This window comes from Drosophila melanogaster, chromosome 3L (genome assembly GCF_000001215.4).
Source record: "Drosophila melanogaster chromosome 3L".
In the NCBI taxonomy this organism is placed as follows: domain Eukaryota; kingdom Metazoa; phylum Arthropoda; class Insecta; order Diptera; family Drosophilidae; genus Drosophila; species Drosophila melanogaster.
The window spans coordinates 19,226,266-19,243,364 of record NT_037436.4 but is presented as its reverse complement, the minus strand read 5'-3'; the positions used below and the strand labels follow the sequence as shown (position 1 = coordinate 19,243,364).

General features: G+C 38.2%; 2 protein-coding genes and 2 long non-coding RNA genes across 6 annotated transcripts in view; 2 read left to right on the top strand and 2 right to left on the bottom strand.

Moving 5' to 3' along the window:
* The first annotated feature begins 3,225 nt into the window (after nt 1-3,225).
* lncRNA:CR43892 (long non-coding RNA:CR43892) lies at nt 3,226-3,501 on the top strand. Of its 2 annotated transcripts, none has more exons than NR_073949.1 (2): nt 3,226-3,275; nt 3,333-3,501. It is a non-coding gene; the product is annotated as a long non-coding RNA:CR43892 (long non-coding RNA). The 2 variants fall into 2 exon arrangements; NR_073950.1 differs by having other exon boundaries at nt 3,226-3,279.
* Nucleotides 3,502-6,307: 2,806 nt separating this feature from the next.
* CG33647 (uncharacterized protein) lies at nt 6,308-7,005 on the bottom strand (the record flags this gene model as incomplete). The annotated part of the gene is made up of 3 exons (NM_001031965.1): nt 6,308-6,487; nt 6,554-6,871; nt 6,931-7,005. The coding sequence occupies 3 exons, from the start codon at nt 7,003-7,005 to the stop codon at nt 6,308-6,310; spliced, it is 573 nt and encodes a 190-aa protein (NP_001027136.1).
* A 986-nt stretch (nt 7,006-7,991) lies between these two features.
* fz2 (frizzled 2) overlaps nt 7,992-17,099 on the top strand; it is a 94,399-nt gene continuing 85,291 nt past the window's right edge. The window contains exons 1-2 of one of the 2 annotated variants that reach the window (NM_001275107.1): nt 7,992-8,351; nt 10,793-11,041. The gene's annotated coding sequence lies outside the window, so the exon portion shown is untranslated. Of the gene's footprint in view, nt 8,561-10,792; nt 11,042-17,099 lie in introns of both variants that reach the window. The other variant, NM_001144499.3, reaches the window with a different exon arrangement.
* On the bottom strand, nt 13,263-14,304 carry lncRNA:CR43893 (long non-coding RNA:CR43893). The gene has a single exon (NR_073948.1). It is a non-coding gene; the product is annotated as a long non-coding RNA:CR43893 (long non-coding RNA).

Genomic DNA, 17,099 nt, shown 5'->3' with positions numbered 1-17,099 from the left:
TGGCATCGTTTACGAAGCCATTCAGTAAGCGACTACCTGTATTTATGGCCTGTGTGTCCCTCTGCCCAGTGTTGCTGCGAATCTAGGCAGTTTAGTACACACAGGCGACACTTTTTGGGGACATTCCTCTATTCTGAGGAATTATTACTTTTTATTTTTACTTTTCTTTTTCCAACATGAATATGATTATAGGACTTTAATAAGATCTACAGGTCGAAATACACAAGAGCATTCGTTGTACATATGTTGTATGTCTAGCAGAACTCAATAAGAGGAATATCTTACAAATATGAAATTCCATTAATTTATTCCATTTTAATAGATAATCATTATCTTATGACAATAAATACAATGAAAATATGATATAAAAATGAATATACAATATATGAATATGAAACCCATATAATATAGAGTACCTTAACCCATTTCACCTGGAAAGTACCTTTCACATCACTGCCTGTGCCACGGCTTTTATCTGCCAGCGGTAGTTACATTCCATTCATAAATATTTTTCATTCACTTACTCGCCGCCCCCCTCATTTAACCCACAAACCATTTTTTTTTGTTGCATTTAGCTTTCGCCGGAGCGGCATTTGTTATTGTTGTGAGGCCGCGACTCGTTTTAAGCGTTCTATATGTATGGCTTTGAGTTTGAGTTGCAGCTTGAGTTTGAGTTAGAGTTCGAGTTTGGGGTTTGGGATTTGAGGTTGAGGAAGTATCTATGAAGCAGCCATTGTTGGGCATATGTTTGTCGCTGGCCTTTGATCTTTTGCCAAAGTGAAAGCGATTGCATCTTGCGGATAGTCGAGCTCCACTCCAAGTCGCCTCTGCCAAAGTTAATTGCAAAAAACAGGCTTCGGATACCGTAGGCCTCGGCTTGCCTTCTAATTAGAAGTATATCCCGGGCTGTATGCATTTTTTTATGCATATTTTTCGGGCCTGGCAGGTGCAATTAAAACAGACATCAAGCTTTGAGAGTTTTTGCAAATTGTGTATATTCTCGTATATTCAAGACTAATTAGAACTAAGAACCATCCAAGCGAGAGTTCAAATTGAAGGGCAGGTCGAGAAAATATTTCATGGATCAACCTAAAAGTTTTGAGGTTATTGGACAGTGAACTCTCGCATACGAGTGACAGCTTAATTCTTATACTTATCGAAATTTAAATCAGCAAGGATTATATCCAATTTATAATCCAGGTTAAATTAATCGTGCTTCAATATTTCTATTTACTAACAGTTAGGCAACAGTTTAGCAATCGTCGCCTGTGGTTAAGGCAATAAAATGCTTTATTGCTTCCTCGAAGCTAAAGGACTTCGAAATATAAGGAATATGCTAACTTAGAAAACAACTAGGACAAAGCGGAAACACTTTCCGGCCACCACATGCTTGCTTAATCATTCATGCAGACCTTATAAATTTTCATTAAAGTTTGATACAGAATCTGCTGCGCCCAAGCAGATGTTCCACCCCAAACACGGCCTCCATCTCTCAAGGACCGGGTTCGGTTCCGACCGGCGCACTGTTGTCAGTCAGTGATTATGTAAATATTTCAACACAAATTAAAATCAAAATTAAAATTACAAAAAGCTGCCGCAGGCAACACATGTCTGTTGGGTAGCGGATGGAAGCTCCGGCCTAGCACTTTGCTTAGGAGGCTCCTTCAGGACGCTTTCAGGACAGGACCTCGGGTCCCCTACCATTTATCACCCTCCTGCTCTCTCCTGCGGTAGTCCTCGTTCATGTGTGTCTTATGGGAAATTTAAATAAAGTCAGCAGGCAATTTATTTGCATTAACATTTTGTGTGTCTCTCAGCCAGCACTCGTGTGTGCACGGAAAAAAGTTTCAGTCTATTTTGATTCTTTTTGGATTAAATTTTCATTGCTGGGGATAAAGGTGAAACTTAACAAAAAGTATTCAAGTTTTCAATTTATTTGACATCCGAAATTATTTCTCAACACCTTAAGTAGTTTTATTGTTGTAATTTTAACCATTAAAGTATTATTACTGATTTAAATATAGCGAAAAAAGAAAAAGGCCACCTGGAGATTTGTCCCCTTTTTTGTTACTTATGATTTGCAATGCTTATATTTTAAGAATTTATTAAATAAAAATAAAATAATAAATTTAAGCTTTTCTCTCTCTCATGATTAGTACTGTTGATCTTATGTTTTATCTGCAACTACAAATATCTAGAGAACAGTATGCCCGTTTTTTTTTAGCAGTGTAGATGTGTTTTCGGGCCGTATGTTTCCTGGTGCTCTATGTGTTTGCGTATTTGCTGCTTGTGTGATGCAAATTTTCGTGCGCCTGCTGTCAGGTTTTTGCCGCTGGCGCTTCGGCGTTTTGTCGCTGCTGGCCGCTTCATTGAATTTTTGCGCATGCCGGAGAAAAGTGTTAAAAAACAAGCGGTGTGGCGGCAGAGGAAAACTGCATCCATGGTGGCTGCAACAAAGCGCGTTGTCGCCCACTTTTGCCATTCGCTGATTTATAGCTTTTCCTCCAGCTGCAGCCTTTTCCGCAGCGCCCGGAAAAACGCCCCGAAAGTGTGCTACGCCTTTCCGCGTTTCCCACTATAAATCAAAAGCAACAACGAATGGGCGCTGTTGTTGCTGTGTCGCGCTTGGCTTTTGTCGGATGGCCACTGTGTTTAATCATTAACGCTTTTCCATTTTTATTTTCGTCTTCCGCTCACTCTCCGATCCATTTTTATTGTTATTAATTAATCAGTGGAAATTGCAGCAAATAACAAAAAAAGTTAAGGGTTTTTGGCCAGCCCAGTGCTGCGTGGAAATCGGTTCAACGACTTTTCGTATGCACTGTATATGCGGCTGGTCTAAGGTCGTAAATTATGGTTTATCCAGGAGCTCTATCGCCGGCATTATGAAAAAGCTGACAAATTTCCCGAAAATGCTAATAATTTGTTAAATAGATAAATAACCCTACGGAATATAACTGTTTGCACTATTTATTTGATATCGTGGCAAAAATGAATTAATCTTTAAATTATCCTGCTGGCTATTGTATTTTACCTCAAATGGAATCACAAATGTGATTACATTGTCATTTAAGAATTCAATAATTCCAGCTATTTGTTACGTACATGTCAGCAGAACTCATATAATTGCATTTACAAATTCATTTTCACTTGATGTGAAAAAATTGCGTTCATTTGTGCGAGCGACATTGAAAGCCCAAAAGTAAACACTCATTCAACTGTCAGTTGACAGATAACCCAAGCCAAACACTCGTGCACACAGTGTCGCATTTATTGTTTGTAATATTTATAATTTTAATTAAATAACACATCATAGATTTTGATTAAAACAGGCGACTGATGGCTCACTTGGCAGCTGTACGATTGAGAGGAGGAGGGAATGGCTAAGTGACTGAGTGACTGACTGAATGACTGTGTGAGTGTGGATCATCAGTTTCAATTTGGTTCCTGCGACAATCAAGCATTTCCTTTTTGCACTTGGAGAAATGCACTTTTCGAATTAAGCAATTATATATATGATTATTTTTTAAGCAGTGTGCTTAAATGTTATTTAAATTTCTAAAAAATAAGGAGAGAACTCAAGTTGCATATTACATATAATACAAGTTAATATGTACTATTTTTTTGAGTGCGAACTGAACAAAGTGATGTGGCATTACGCCCACTTTGCCATTGGGGTCACTTCTATTTGACAAATGTCAAATGGCATTTAGCGGCATTTGCACAAATCATTACGATTAACAAATGAGTGCGACTTCCATGAAAATTGCTTCCAAGTGGGAGATGACAGCTTGCGACTAAGAGTGCTCTTCCACCAGCATGATGGGTTAACTCAGTTCCCGCTGATTCACCGCCCAGAGATTCGATTGTTTACCCTCCGCCATGAAAAAGAAAACACAAATGAAATGTCTTGCGGGCTGTTTTCAATTCGCTTTCGAGCGCCTCATAAAATTGGCGAATTGAGTGCCGCCCCCGTTGCGAATCAGACAGATATAGTGTACATGGCTCTCAAACTAATTGCACAGCACGCGTGCCATAATTTCTGGACGCTGTTTTTTGAGCTCGCGGGTAAACAACTGCTCTCGACCATCTCTTTTGTTTTGGCCATAAAGTATCGCTCGGCAAAACAGCGTTCTTGGGGCCCTGGAGATCTCCGCGGAGAACTCTTAGACATTCAGTTGGCCCGAAAAGCCACCTACCCCACCAGCCGTAATAAAATTTCTAATTGCAACGAAAACACATTTCGAATTTCAATGCACTGCAGGTGTCCGAAAACAAGCCACCAATTGTGTATCAATGGAATTAATTGTTATGAAAATATTGTGTCGGTGCCGATTGATCAATTGTGTGGGCGGGGAAAGTGGGAGATCGGTCTGTAAGGCGTAAATAAATTTGGGGGCATGAGTCATGAGATTTAGTTGGGCTTATGCTAGGTGTAGGCAAGGTAAATTATACAATTATTAAACACTTTGTTGTTAGCTTCCTAATATTAAAATTAATTTTAAAATATAGTTTTCATGGGTTTAAAAAATAGGCGATAGTTTGCTTTCTTTACTGTATATAATTGTAATGATATAAGTAAAACATAAGAAGCATATGCTTGTGGGGGTATCTTGGACTCCCTGTACTTTTTTGCTTGAATTTTCTTTTTTTTCACAATTTCCTTTATTATTCCCTTGCTAACCATAAATCCTTTATTAGTCTTGACTGCCAAAAATATGAAATATTTTCTTGTCCAACTTGTGGTTTTATTAGCAATGGTATTTCAGTGCATATTGCCATTCAATTTTGCTGTGCTCCTAACATTCATCTTTAATTAATGAATTGTTCTTTTATTATTGTTTATTAGTGATTCCAGCCTTTATTTTTCCATCTTCTTTGCATATGCATCTATTCTTTTCCCCTTATCAGTCCATCTTTAATTGAATTCATTTAACATCAACACTGTCGATGAAGAACCGCACTTTACATCCTGATTGTACTATGTGCCCCCATTCGGCTTCAAGACCCAACTCCTTAATCCTTGCGATTGATTAAGACCGAAATGCAGCTCAGCAATTGTCAATGCAACTGCAACAACACACACAATACAATTGAAACACATATAGAAGCAATAATTCGACCCATCAGGTAACTCCTCCATTTGGCCACTTGGGCTTTTTGCCTGACCGCATTCAGTTGGTGGAGACACCGGCCGGCAGTTCTTGGCCCTGCTGCTGCCATTACCAATACAGTCATATTCTACATCGGCACGGTGGGTGCTTCTGGCCCCCTCCCCTCACGAGGACTAACCCCCTTCTGGGCTGTTAGCCAGGCTTTTGTTTTTGTGTACTTGAGAGAGCTACATTTTGTGTGAGAGGATCATGCGCGCTACACGTTTCATGTCCATTATCCTGGATGAAGGCCCATGTCCACAAACTTATTTCGATTTCAAACACAATCGATTGTTTGGCAAAATATCAGGCTATCGTAGTTTTTGATATTTCCGTTAAGCTAGGGAATAACCAATATATGTTACATTTAGAACTATGTATTTTAACACAAAAAAGTTATCGAATTTATAAGGATAAATATTAAATAATATGACTTAAGGAACAGATATGTTAGTTTTGCTGATTTAAATCTTATTGCAGCGCAAGAAATGACAAATATTGTCTTAAAAACATTGAATCATTTTTAAAAGTCGTTAAGTATCTGTTCAATAAGTCGGGCTTAAATGATTCCAATTTTTAAATGGCAAAATATTATGAAATGATCTGATACATACGATATATGGAGTTAAAACTATTCCGTTACCGATCAGTTCTTCCATTGATAGGCTTTTCATTTTTATTAGGTTTTCACCCTTGCAGAGGGTATATGGATATCATTAAGAAGTTTGCAACGCAGTGATGCAGAAATTTGTGACTATATATACATATATTAATGATCAGGGTGAACAACTGAGTCGGTATAGCCATGTGCGTCAGATATGGTGATATATTTCCGACTCCAACAGTTAATACAATTTTATTATTTATAAGATCGGGATATCGGGATAGAAATCATAGTGTTGTTGTTATTGATCATAAACTATCACTGATAATTAATGCAAGGACATTTAAGCTTCGGCTTGCTGAATACAGCTTTGATTAGCTTCAATTGGTTAAATAAGCTTTTAGTTACAAAAGTGGACGATTTCAACTAAACGATTATTTTTAGTAGCTTATTTATAGCTTTAATTCTCTGTAAATATGTATAACAAAAATATTGTAAGTAAAAAAAATCCATTTATTTTGCAATTACACATTTTGATTTATATAGTGATCTATTCGGTTTTAATATAATTTCGCCGAAGTATTCTAGAAAAGCGACCTTTAATAAGCAACCGAAATACTTTGCGATCCTTAACGCTTAAATGGGCGTCCGAAATGAAGTTCGTTTCTGGCATATAGCTGGGTATAAATTTCGAGTTAACTGTAAATCCCTTTGCGTAATACCGTTTATTCTAAAACACAATTTCCAAAATACGATATTAGAGAGTTTTATACAATTTCTTACCAGTGTTAATTACCATTTTCAACGGACATTGTATAGGAAAATTGGCGGTTTCGCGAAGCTGCGTAGTAACCATTCTAAATAAAAAATGATTTTCCACACTTGATAGCATCTGACAATAGTCTACATGTGAAGAGGTAAAATTCGTCACGTATGAACCTCTCTTAAATGTCAAAATGTAAATGCCCTTCAGGTCCTCAACATCTTGGGTTAATATGAACTCTGCGTATATTGAACCAGTGGGGTGGGAAGTTTCATTTAAGTAGCAGCTTACGTTTCTCACCAATTCTGGCATATAATTGAGGCACTCAATTTTCGTCATAAAAACTTCTTTCTATACGTTGAGATAGGTTAATGTAGTAGGACTTACATATATGATTCTATACTACTGACCTCTGCACGAACACTGCTCAAGATTAGGGTCCCCAGAATCAGGTCAACCAATATAAAAAGCTTTTTGACGTTCATACTAGTGGATAACTAATTGAAGACTAAAATCTAATGCATTTCAAACGCACGTAGGTGTGTATATTTTAAAATAAATGGGTTTTTAATGTGCTCAATTAGTGTATTACCTAATTTGTAATTGCTTATTTTTGTTGATAGAACATTAATATCGGTAAATTATTTGGACTTTTCAAGTTGGAGATGCGCAAAGTACTAATAGTATAAAATAATACTATAAAATTATTATATTATAATATATTATAATATTATATTATAATAATTAATACGGATTAGAGTGGGAGATCTGAAACAAATTTGCACGAATATGAAGCATTTAGAATCAGCTTAATAATAGTTTTCTAGTAATAACATATTGAAATAATTTGTATTCTTAAAAAAGAAAAACGGGTTTAAGATGAGTGATGATTTAGCTAGAACTTATACGTTTTCTTTATTTTACTGCGAACGCGATTTTACTGAATATAATTTCTATCAAAGCCCTTGAAGTAATTATCTTGATACCTATTAATTCTTCTTTAAATGGGCTATCCATACTATTACGCATTTATATTTAATTTATTTTTGATTTCTATGACTAATTTCTTGGTTAGATTCAGGACGATTTCATCATATTTTGAATAAGTGGTGCGAAATTACTTTTTTATTGGTCCATTCGACCAGTCTAGCATACAAAATATTTTCGTTAATAACATTGCATAAATTTATAGCTCTAATATATTTTATAATGACTTATTTATTTTGCAGAAACTTGTTTCAAAAAATTAACGTTTGGTGATTCGTTTGGTGATTACGTTACGTGATTCCGGGCAGGCCTTACGTTTCACGTAGCTCTGTTCCGTTTACCAAATCGTTTCGCGAGCTTTTTGGACCGGCGCATTTGTAATTCCATCTCTCTATTTTTCCTCCCCCGCATTTCTTAATCGTTATCGCTCTCTCTCTGCGAATTTTGCAAAACAACGGCCGGCCGTTTGGAAAAGTCGGAAGAAAGTCAGTTGGCAAGTGGAAATCACCGGAAAAACTACACAGCGCGGCAGAAGGAAAAACGTGAAAATCGCAGACGCTTACACCGCAGACGGGAAATAAAAAAAGCCAAAAAGCAGCCGCGAAAGGCAGCGCAGTCGACGTTGGCAGCGCCGAGGGCTGATAACAATAGTTAATAACAATAACAAAGCGGAATAAAAACAAAAGAGAGAAGCACATGAAAAGATAATATGTAAAAACCGAAACAAACAAAAAATCGCGCGTTTAATTAACGGACATACGACGTGAGCAGCGCGGTCGACGCCGCAGTCGCAGTTGGCGTCGCAGTCGCCGTCGCGCATTGGTGTGTGTTTGTGTGAGTGTGCGTGAGTATCTGTGTGAGCTGGAGATATAAAACTGCAATTGATTGCAATTTCGGCGGCATTTGCAAAATAGCAAGCCGGCGAAGAACACAAAACCGAGAAATCGAGAGATCTGCAAATAAAATATACAAACAAATAAAAATATATTAGTAATAAACTTATACAAAAACACAACAAATATAAAATCAGCACAACAAAAACACAGCCAAACGGTAAAGATACGAAAAAGCTAACTCATTTGTGTATCTAAAATAATAACAAAAAGCAATTCGAAAATGAGTACTTCTTGCATTTGTGTGAGCGCAGCTGTTGATGAAAGTGAAGGAAAATCATTCACATTTTCTACGGGAAAATGGGAAAGACAACAACAGCCACACACTCACACAGCTGCAAAAGAAAAGAGAGCACAGAGAGCTAAACTCAGACGACGCCAAGTTCTTTTTTTCCGCTTTTCCGTTGTTTGCATTTTATTTTTGTTTTCTGTTGTGTTTTTCGCACACAGGGAGGAAAACTCAGCCACTTATAAGTTTAAATTTTGAGTGTACACATCTTGTTTCAGTTGTTGTTTGTTTAAGAACATAAACTTTTTATAAATTCAAATGTTAAACGTAGATATTTCGACGTAGCTTTAAAGGACTAAATACTCTTTATATTGCTTTTTTTGCCCAGAATATAAAAGAATATATTTAACTTTACATAAGCTTATATTTCCAACAACGCTAAAAATACACTTTTTAACTTGTTGATTTCTTGACCATTTTTGTTAAAGTTTTTCGGAATTTCACATTTTTTTTATAAATGTAAGTTCGAATATTTATTTCTTTTTCCTTATTACACCTTATTACACTTTATTAAAGTTCATTCAAGTTCATTAACAAAGACAATATTATTTTTAATTAAAGTCTAAATTTGAACGATTTTTTTTGCATTTGTGGAATAATGTTGAAAACAATAAGATTGTTGTAAATAATCAATAAAGAATTGATCCAAGACAGGTCAATTTTTTTCTGTGTACATTTACGAGTCGAGTTCACAAGCCAGACAGCACTGTTGCTTTTGCTGCTGTTTTTGTGAGAGTATCTCATAGCTAGCTACCTAGCTGCAAAAAGTATCTAGATACTTTTGCCGAGTTTCCTACTCTTTTATCCGGCTGTCTGTTTATTGAGACGCGTCTTCAAGTTTTTTCCCCACATCATTGCATTCTTTAATTCCCTACATTTTAAATAGGAGCAGTTTCAGATGTTTCGAAATATTTATAAATATTTTCTTGCACTCGCATGTTGGCCGGCAGTCAAAGTAACACTCAACTTCAACTTCTGTCTGCGCACTCTAATTGAGTTAGTCTGGCATTTCAATGGGAGCAGCAAGCACACGCACCGCTTCTGGTCGAAAGGGGCGGAATGGTATTAGCAAGAAATGGGGGCGGGGCCGGGCTCCAGACTCAGCGGGTGGGAAATCCGGGGGGTGGCTCTTGCAGGGGTCACAGCCTAACCCGTGTGTTAAATTATGCAAAACGCTAAGGGAATGTCGAAGCAATAAGTGCAGAAATGTTTACATTCTCTGGCCAACGAAGAATATTATTCATATTTGCGTTTGGGTTAAATAAATAGGAAATTTGGTCATTTTGGTTAATTATTTTCCTAAATAATAATTAATTTTTGTTTCTTGTTATTTCTAATTATGCAATATTTATTTAGTTCTTTGAAGTAATGATTAAACCCAATCTTAATTTTAATTTCCCTCTACTTCCTTCTGATTGAGTGTATTAAATATTTCACTGAAATATTTTTCTTTTTCATTAATGCAAATGGCTTTTGAACTATTCCACACACCCACTGGTGTCTCATTTATATCTTCGCAAAGCACATTCATAAAAAAGGAACCTACAATTTCGCTCCAAACAACTTTTTTATCATAGCCCGGCTTACACGTACGAACACATATATTTTTGGGTATTTTAAAGGGTTAACACACGCTATACGACTGCCAAACTTTTCCACGTTGGCTTTTTGTGCTGGTCCTTTTATTTTGTGAAAATGTTTGGCATTTTTTGTATTAAATTGTCAGTGAAACGAGCGTTGGACCGTTTCCGAGGGGCATGGCAACAATTCAAAACGTGAACTGCCACTAAAACATGCCAAAAATCTGCGCATTTAAAATATTTGCCCCAGAGCCCATTGAGATCCAGCCAAGCGATGGATGGGCGGCGGAAGGGGAAAAGAGGAAAAATGCAGGCATTTTCCTGCGATTTGATTTAGTTGTTGTTGGCCGGGTTACACCTTTTCACTCACACCTGTCGTCTGTGTTTTTCTATTTTCAATTTTTTTTTCAGCAAACTACACGTCTGCGTTTTGGTTGCCCCCTGCAAGTCCTTTGTTTTCTATTTAATAGCTGTTTTAGCCACTTGCACGTGATCAACAATTAATTGGCAATATCTTTTTCAGGTTCGTCAAATCAAGCGGATCTCTCCAGCCAAAATAATCAGCAATCTGATGTAGCAAACGCCTATATATAGAATATACGAAAATGCAACCATTCCGTTCCGCGCCGTGCTAATGCAAACGTATACGATCCGAAACCGATAAATATAGAAATACAATAAACCCAAGTGAAATAGCAATTTTAAACGCCAATAAAAACAAAATATACCAATTACACTGCCCAAGAGAACATCAAAGGAACTCATTTTGGAGGTGAGTTATAACAACCATTAAACAATTATATGTCTATTATAAGGTATAAAATATGAAATAATAAAAAAGAGATTGCAAAGCTATTTCTTCTAGAAGAACTATAAATATTATTGCATTATAATTACATTCTACTGTAATGTAAAATGTACATGCGAAAACTTGAAAGATGATAATGTTTTTCCACACACACAAGACCGTACTTCTTGTTCCATCAAGTATTTCGAGCACAACTCTGCTTCACAGCTGGGTGTTGTTATTTTCATATGTTGATTGCCTATAGCTTTTCCTGGACTTCTGTTTATCGACTTCAATTTGCTCTAAAACACCGTACCCAAAACTCAATTGGAAATGCAGGAAAAGCCAGGAAAATGGACTCGCACACAGAGAGAGGGCGCGAGGAAAAAGCCTAGACGAAGGGGTCTGAGTATTCGGGGGATCGAGAGGGAACAGGGCATAATCCAGAAAACACCATTCAAGGGCAACTTTCACCAGCTTGCTGGATGGCCGAGGAGCGAATGGGGAGGGGTGAGAGGTCAAACCACCCGGTGGCAACTGCCCATCCATCGCTTAACGTCCTCGTCTGCCATTTTCATTTCGACCAGGGAAAACTCTGCCGCAGTGGTCGGCCGCATTGGCAGTTTTTGGGTCTCCACAGACATCGGACATACATCACAAGCCCAAGTTCAAATTTCCTACTTCCTCTTTTACGCCTCATCCCCTCCCCCGATCAGGACCTTTCCCCCCTACTCACCATCATCGCCTCTTGCCTTTTTTATGAGTGGCAAAATTGTTGTTATTTCTGCCGAGTTTTCCCCCAAAAAAAGGAAATCGGAAAAACGGCTAGAAAGTGTACTGAGGGAAAAAACGATGTCTCTCGTTCCAAATAATGTAAGATATGGCATTTGAAATAATATTTAATAACCACCGCTTAATAAATAATAGAAAATACTGATCGTGCCTAAATGTTGTTCATACATTTACAAATACTTAGCATATTTAGTTGCTAAAAAATATTTCAGTTTTTAAAAAACCTTTTATTCCCGTGTAAGCCAAAGAAGCAAATTTTTGAAAAATGCCTGCCAGCGGAAGAAGCAGCAGCAGCAGCAGGCGGAGGAGCGAAAGACGGTGGCAAGGACATGGAGTGAAAACAGTTGCCTCCGCCGTCGTCTGTCGCTTGACGTCCTTCGTCTGTCGCAGTCGCACCTTCCATTCCATTCCATTCCACCCAACAACCACCCCCAAAACGGCAAAGGCGGCATCCAAGTCCGTCGACCCGGGTTTTCCCACATAACGATGCAGCACCATCGGCTGCCCGAGAGGCGGGCGGCATTTTCAACAATTTCCACATTTTATCTAACCACCCCCAAAGTGTCGACTGCAGAATATACGTATATATAAAAAAAAGGGAAAATCCTGCGGGGAGAGCGCGACGGCACGGAGAGCGCGTTCAAAAGAGCGAAGAGAGTCTCCGGGAAATGGGGAAAGTCGGGGGAAAAGTGGGGAAAAGCAGACAAAGCGAGTGTAGACGCTGCAGACTTTGCTCTAGTGCTCCGTTGTTGTTATTTGCCATAACCTTGGCAAAAGGGGTAAACCGCTTTGTTGTTATTTTGAATTGAGCTCGGGACAGAGGCTTTTATTCGGCACCATTGTGAATAAGTTCTGAAAACATGGATTATTTTAATAGAATTATTGAAATAGTGATATATTTGATGAAATGAGATGAAAACTTGGGTATTTCCAGTTCCCAAATGGCAAGGAAAACTGACAATACTTCTGTAGTTATCTAATTTGTAAAAGTACATAAACATTGAAGTTTAGTTAAAGGAGTCCATAGGGTAAAAGAGTTATACTTTTATTTAACTCTTCGTAGAATGCCAAAAAATATTCTGCAAGATCCCCAACACTTTCTGATTAAAATTCTCACCTTGGCCCCACCTGCAGCCCTCGCAACTTTTCCGCCAAAGAACATTTCAAGTTTTTCCTCAACTTTTGTTTGTTAGTTTTTCTTTCTGCTGTTGCCATATTTCCTATTCTCTTCACCTTTGCACCTAGACAAATCACACAAACTGACACGAGCCAAAAATAAAGAACAGAGGAAAAACAATTCCGAAACGTGTTTAACATTTTCATCTTCATTTCGCATTTTAAACAATTTTTCTTGTGCGAAACTTTGGTCTCCAAAGATTTTCTAACCCTTACAATGGGGCGAAAAGAGAGGCGAGAGCAGAGAAAATTGTTTTTCTTTTTGCTTTAATTTCGGCAATTTTTCTTGTGCCAGAAGAAAAATCGAGTTGTCGTTTGAGGGGTTCCGGCTTGCGTTGGGTTTTTCCGGCGAAAGCCCCCCGCGTTCAAAATTGGGGGTTGCTTTTGCTGCTTTCCTTCTGGCTTTTCCTTCTTGCCTTTATTTTTTTGGTTAACTGCTACTGCCTTTTGCCGTTGTACTCTCCACTTTTGTTGTATGTTTATGCGCTACGCGTTTTTCCTAAGATTGACTTTGACATTAGCCCCACAAAATACGCACACACACAGACAAGCACACAGGCTCACACACACTTATAGCTTTCGACACGCTTTGCTCTCGTTGTTGTTGTTGCTCGGGTTGTCCTGTCCGCCATGTTGTTTTATTTTAGCACATTTACGTCATAATGGCATTTCCTTCCGCTACTTTTTTCCATTCCTTCGGCTTTCCTTTTCAGCCCGAGCCTTTGACTTTTCCTCGTGTTGCCGTCATTCTCATTGTGTCTGCCTTGGAAAATTTATCTTAGGCCCTCGGCTGCCTTAAATTTTCGCCTCATCTCGAGGTCCTTTCTCCGCTTTTATCGTCTGCTTGTTGTTGCTGTAATTGCCCTGCTTTATTGTTGCCATTCGCATTCTATTTTCCTGTTTTTTCAGCTCTGCTCTGGCTTGGCTTGTACTGTTTGTTGTTTAGCTGTTTATTTAATTTGATTTGGTTTTGATTTTTATTAGTTTTCATGAGTCGCTGACCTATTTCTGGTGTTAGTTTTCAAGGCATTTTTGTCAGCGGCGGCGGCAACATTCCCTTTTGTCTGCCAAGAAATAGTCAAATATTTGAGACTGCCAGTGTTCACACACTTTCTGCTAATCAAATACCCTTAATTGTTCTTCGACGCACTGCGAGAAGTTATTCTACAATGAAAGTGGAATACTATGAAATACGAAGAATATTGAAATAACTAGTTTACGGTCATATATCTTTTGGTTAAAAATACTCAAACTTTCTTTGAAAAAATATAAAAGGCTGTGTCTTTCTATCTCTGATATGGTATTCGTTTTTGATTAATTGTAACAAATAAATCCAAAGCATACTTTTTGCTGTTTGTGAAAATTTTCAGAGCCTTCCAATATTTGGAAAATTATATTCCAAGTGTTTATCCTAGACTCTTTGCTATTTTATTCCAGTGCTCTTATATTACTGCAAGTTTCCCCTGGGCATCTCATCTATCCGTCGATCCACCTATCCATTCATCCAACCCCTGTGGCTCGCAGGCCGCAACATTGACAGGGCATTGACAATGATTGATTACCTACCCGAAAGTGGAAACTGTTTTTGGGGCTAACCAACATTAAGCGTTACCACCCATCACACGCACCACCCTCTCCACCTGCCCCTCACTCATAGACTCACACACGCGCACACAGAAACGCCCACCGACACACACATACACTTGCAGTGAACCTGCCACGCACAAAAAATTATTTCATTATCTTTGTCCGTAAGCATTTCCCCGATTTTTTCCCCATCCAAGTTAATTGTAATTACACCTAGATAGTCGCACGATTAGATTCAATTTGTGGGACCTCTCTCTCGCTTATCTCCGCTTTGGCTTCTCTTCTGAAACTAAGGTAATCTGATTCGCTTTTGTGTGCAATACAATTTAGTTTTCAGGTGATTTTGTAATTTCAGTTGTACACTAAATTAAAGACAATTAAGGGGTCACAACGCGGCCTGTTCTGATAAGTTTCGAAAAAATGCCACGAAAGTTGGGCAAGTGTGATATGGGTAGTCGAGATTTATGAAGAGGCACTCATTGAATTGTGCCATAGAACTCGCTTGGTTGACAGTTAGTTGAGATTTACGATGGTGACGATGGCCACTCGGGATGTGAAAGGCGAGTTGACAGAGGTTCTATGTAATGGCTGCATCCCAGCGATAGTATGGCAACCGTGGTCGGACGGCAAAACTGTCAAAATCTCTATTTATTGTCCCCAATTTATGAGAATGGTAATGTTTATGAGCCCCACTTGCATACTGAGGCTTATTTCATCTATCAAGTAGTTCAAAAAGGAAATGAGACATTTGCATTGACAGGTTTAAAACTGGTAAAATAACCTTAATTATAGTTTATAAAATAACCATACTTTTCTTAAGGCAACAATATACCTCGAAGCAATATTTGTTGCATTACATGTTGGATCCAAAAATTACCCCCATCATCAAATCATACAACCCCCATTCGAGCTCCAAAAGTGACTTGAACAAATGCCCCTCGAATGTTGGACCTCCTTGAGCACCATAATTATTTCACTCTGATCCGCTCATTATCAACCCCAAAAGCGAGGGAAAGATCCCTACATCTGACCTCCATCTGGGAGATCTGGGAGCTAGGGAACGGAACCCTTGTCAACCCAATCCGTGACGTGTGAACGCCATTCGTTGTCGGCGAAACAGTTCGGTTGACAATCTTTATTAATCAATTAAGCGGGTGTAGGAGTAAATGTGTCTTTGCGTTGGCTCCTTTCGCAGCTCGGATGCTGTAAGTAATTAAATTAAAATGCGAGCATGTGTTTTTTCGTTCGTCTTCGTCGGTTTCGGTATCGCTTTTCCGTTTTCGGTTTTCGGTTTTTGTCTTCCTGGAGGCTGCCATGGGGCATCCTGGATCCAGCTGCACACCCTGGGGGATTTACCCGCAGACGGTTGACAAAAGCGCTGACAGTTTGGCCGGAGGAGGAGAATCGCCCGAGAACGGTTGACAACGGCATTTAATCAATCAATTTTGAACGGTAATCAAGCGGGCAGCTTAACCTAAAGTAGGGGATGGACATGGGAATCCAAAGGCAGCAACCCAAGGTCCAGGGAGCCGCTCTGTCGTCTTTGATTGATTGGATTTGCCTGGCCCAATGGATCACCGTATTTGTGCACTTCTCGCCCAAGTTTAATTTCAAATTATAAATATATATGTAGGAAGTACCGGGGAAGTGGCAAAAATAGGGAAGTTAAGATGGGCAAAAACATCTGGCGATTGGAGAAGTAATTAAGTGATTAGCATTGCCTCGCTTTTAGTTTAATTAATTTTAGTCATTTTTTTCGTTTGATGGATGAGTTTACTTGCAATCAATGGGAAGCTTATCAAGCAGAAATGATGGATAAGATAATCTAAGGAAAACGCGTAGCTCAGATTTAGATTTTATCGCAAAATTAATTAACTGTGTAGAGTTTTGGTTCCCGTAAAGAGTAGTATATATTTTCCCACACAAATAACTATTTTAAAATTCTAACTTATCATACAAAAATAGTAATCATTTTCTTGACACTTGTATTTATTACTGAATGATAAGCCTTCCATATTTGCATGATATGCCCAGTAAGACTTGACCACCTCATTTAGTGAGAAATTTTAATATGATTCTAATAATTATCCTAAACAAGCCTTCCCTATTTGTATTAAATCTCTTAAACAGTTGCTAAACGAACTCGAGACCATTTGCGTAAAGATGAAAATTAAAATGCAAATTCCCAAACGAATGCTCTATAACTTCTCAATAATTCCCATTTGCATACGAAACCTGAACCACAAGTAGCTAGAAACCACGACCAACGATGTTTTAATGAAACGAATTCATTTCGTTGGCACCTTTTCAGTCTCGAGGCAATAAAAATACCAAATAGATAATTAATAATGGGCCACAAATAATGGCAATAAAAATTAATAAGCATTAATTTGAGTTATGAAATGCCTGAAGAAGCAGCAGCAGTAGCTCCTAGAAAACCGAAAAACTTTGCCGCATAAATTTTGATAACCTTTCGCGGGCAACAAAT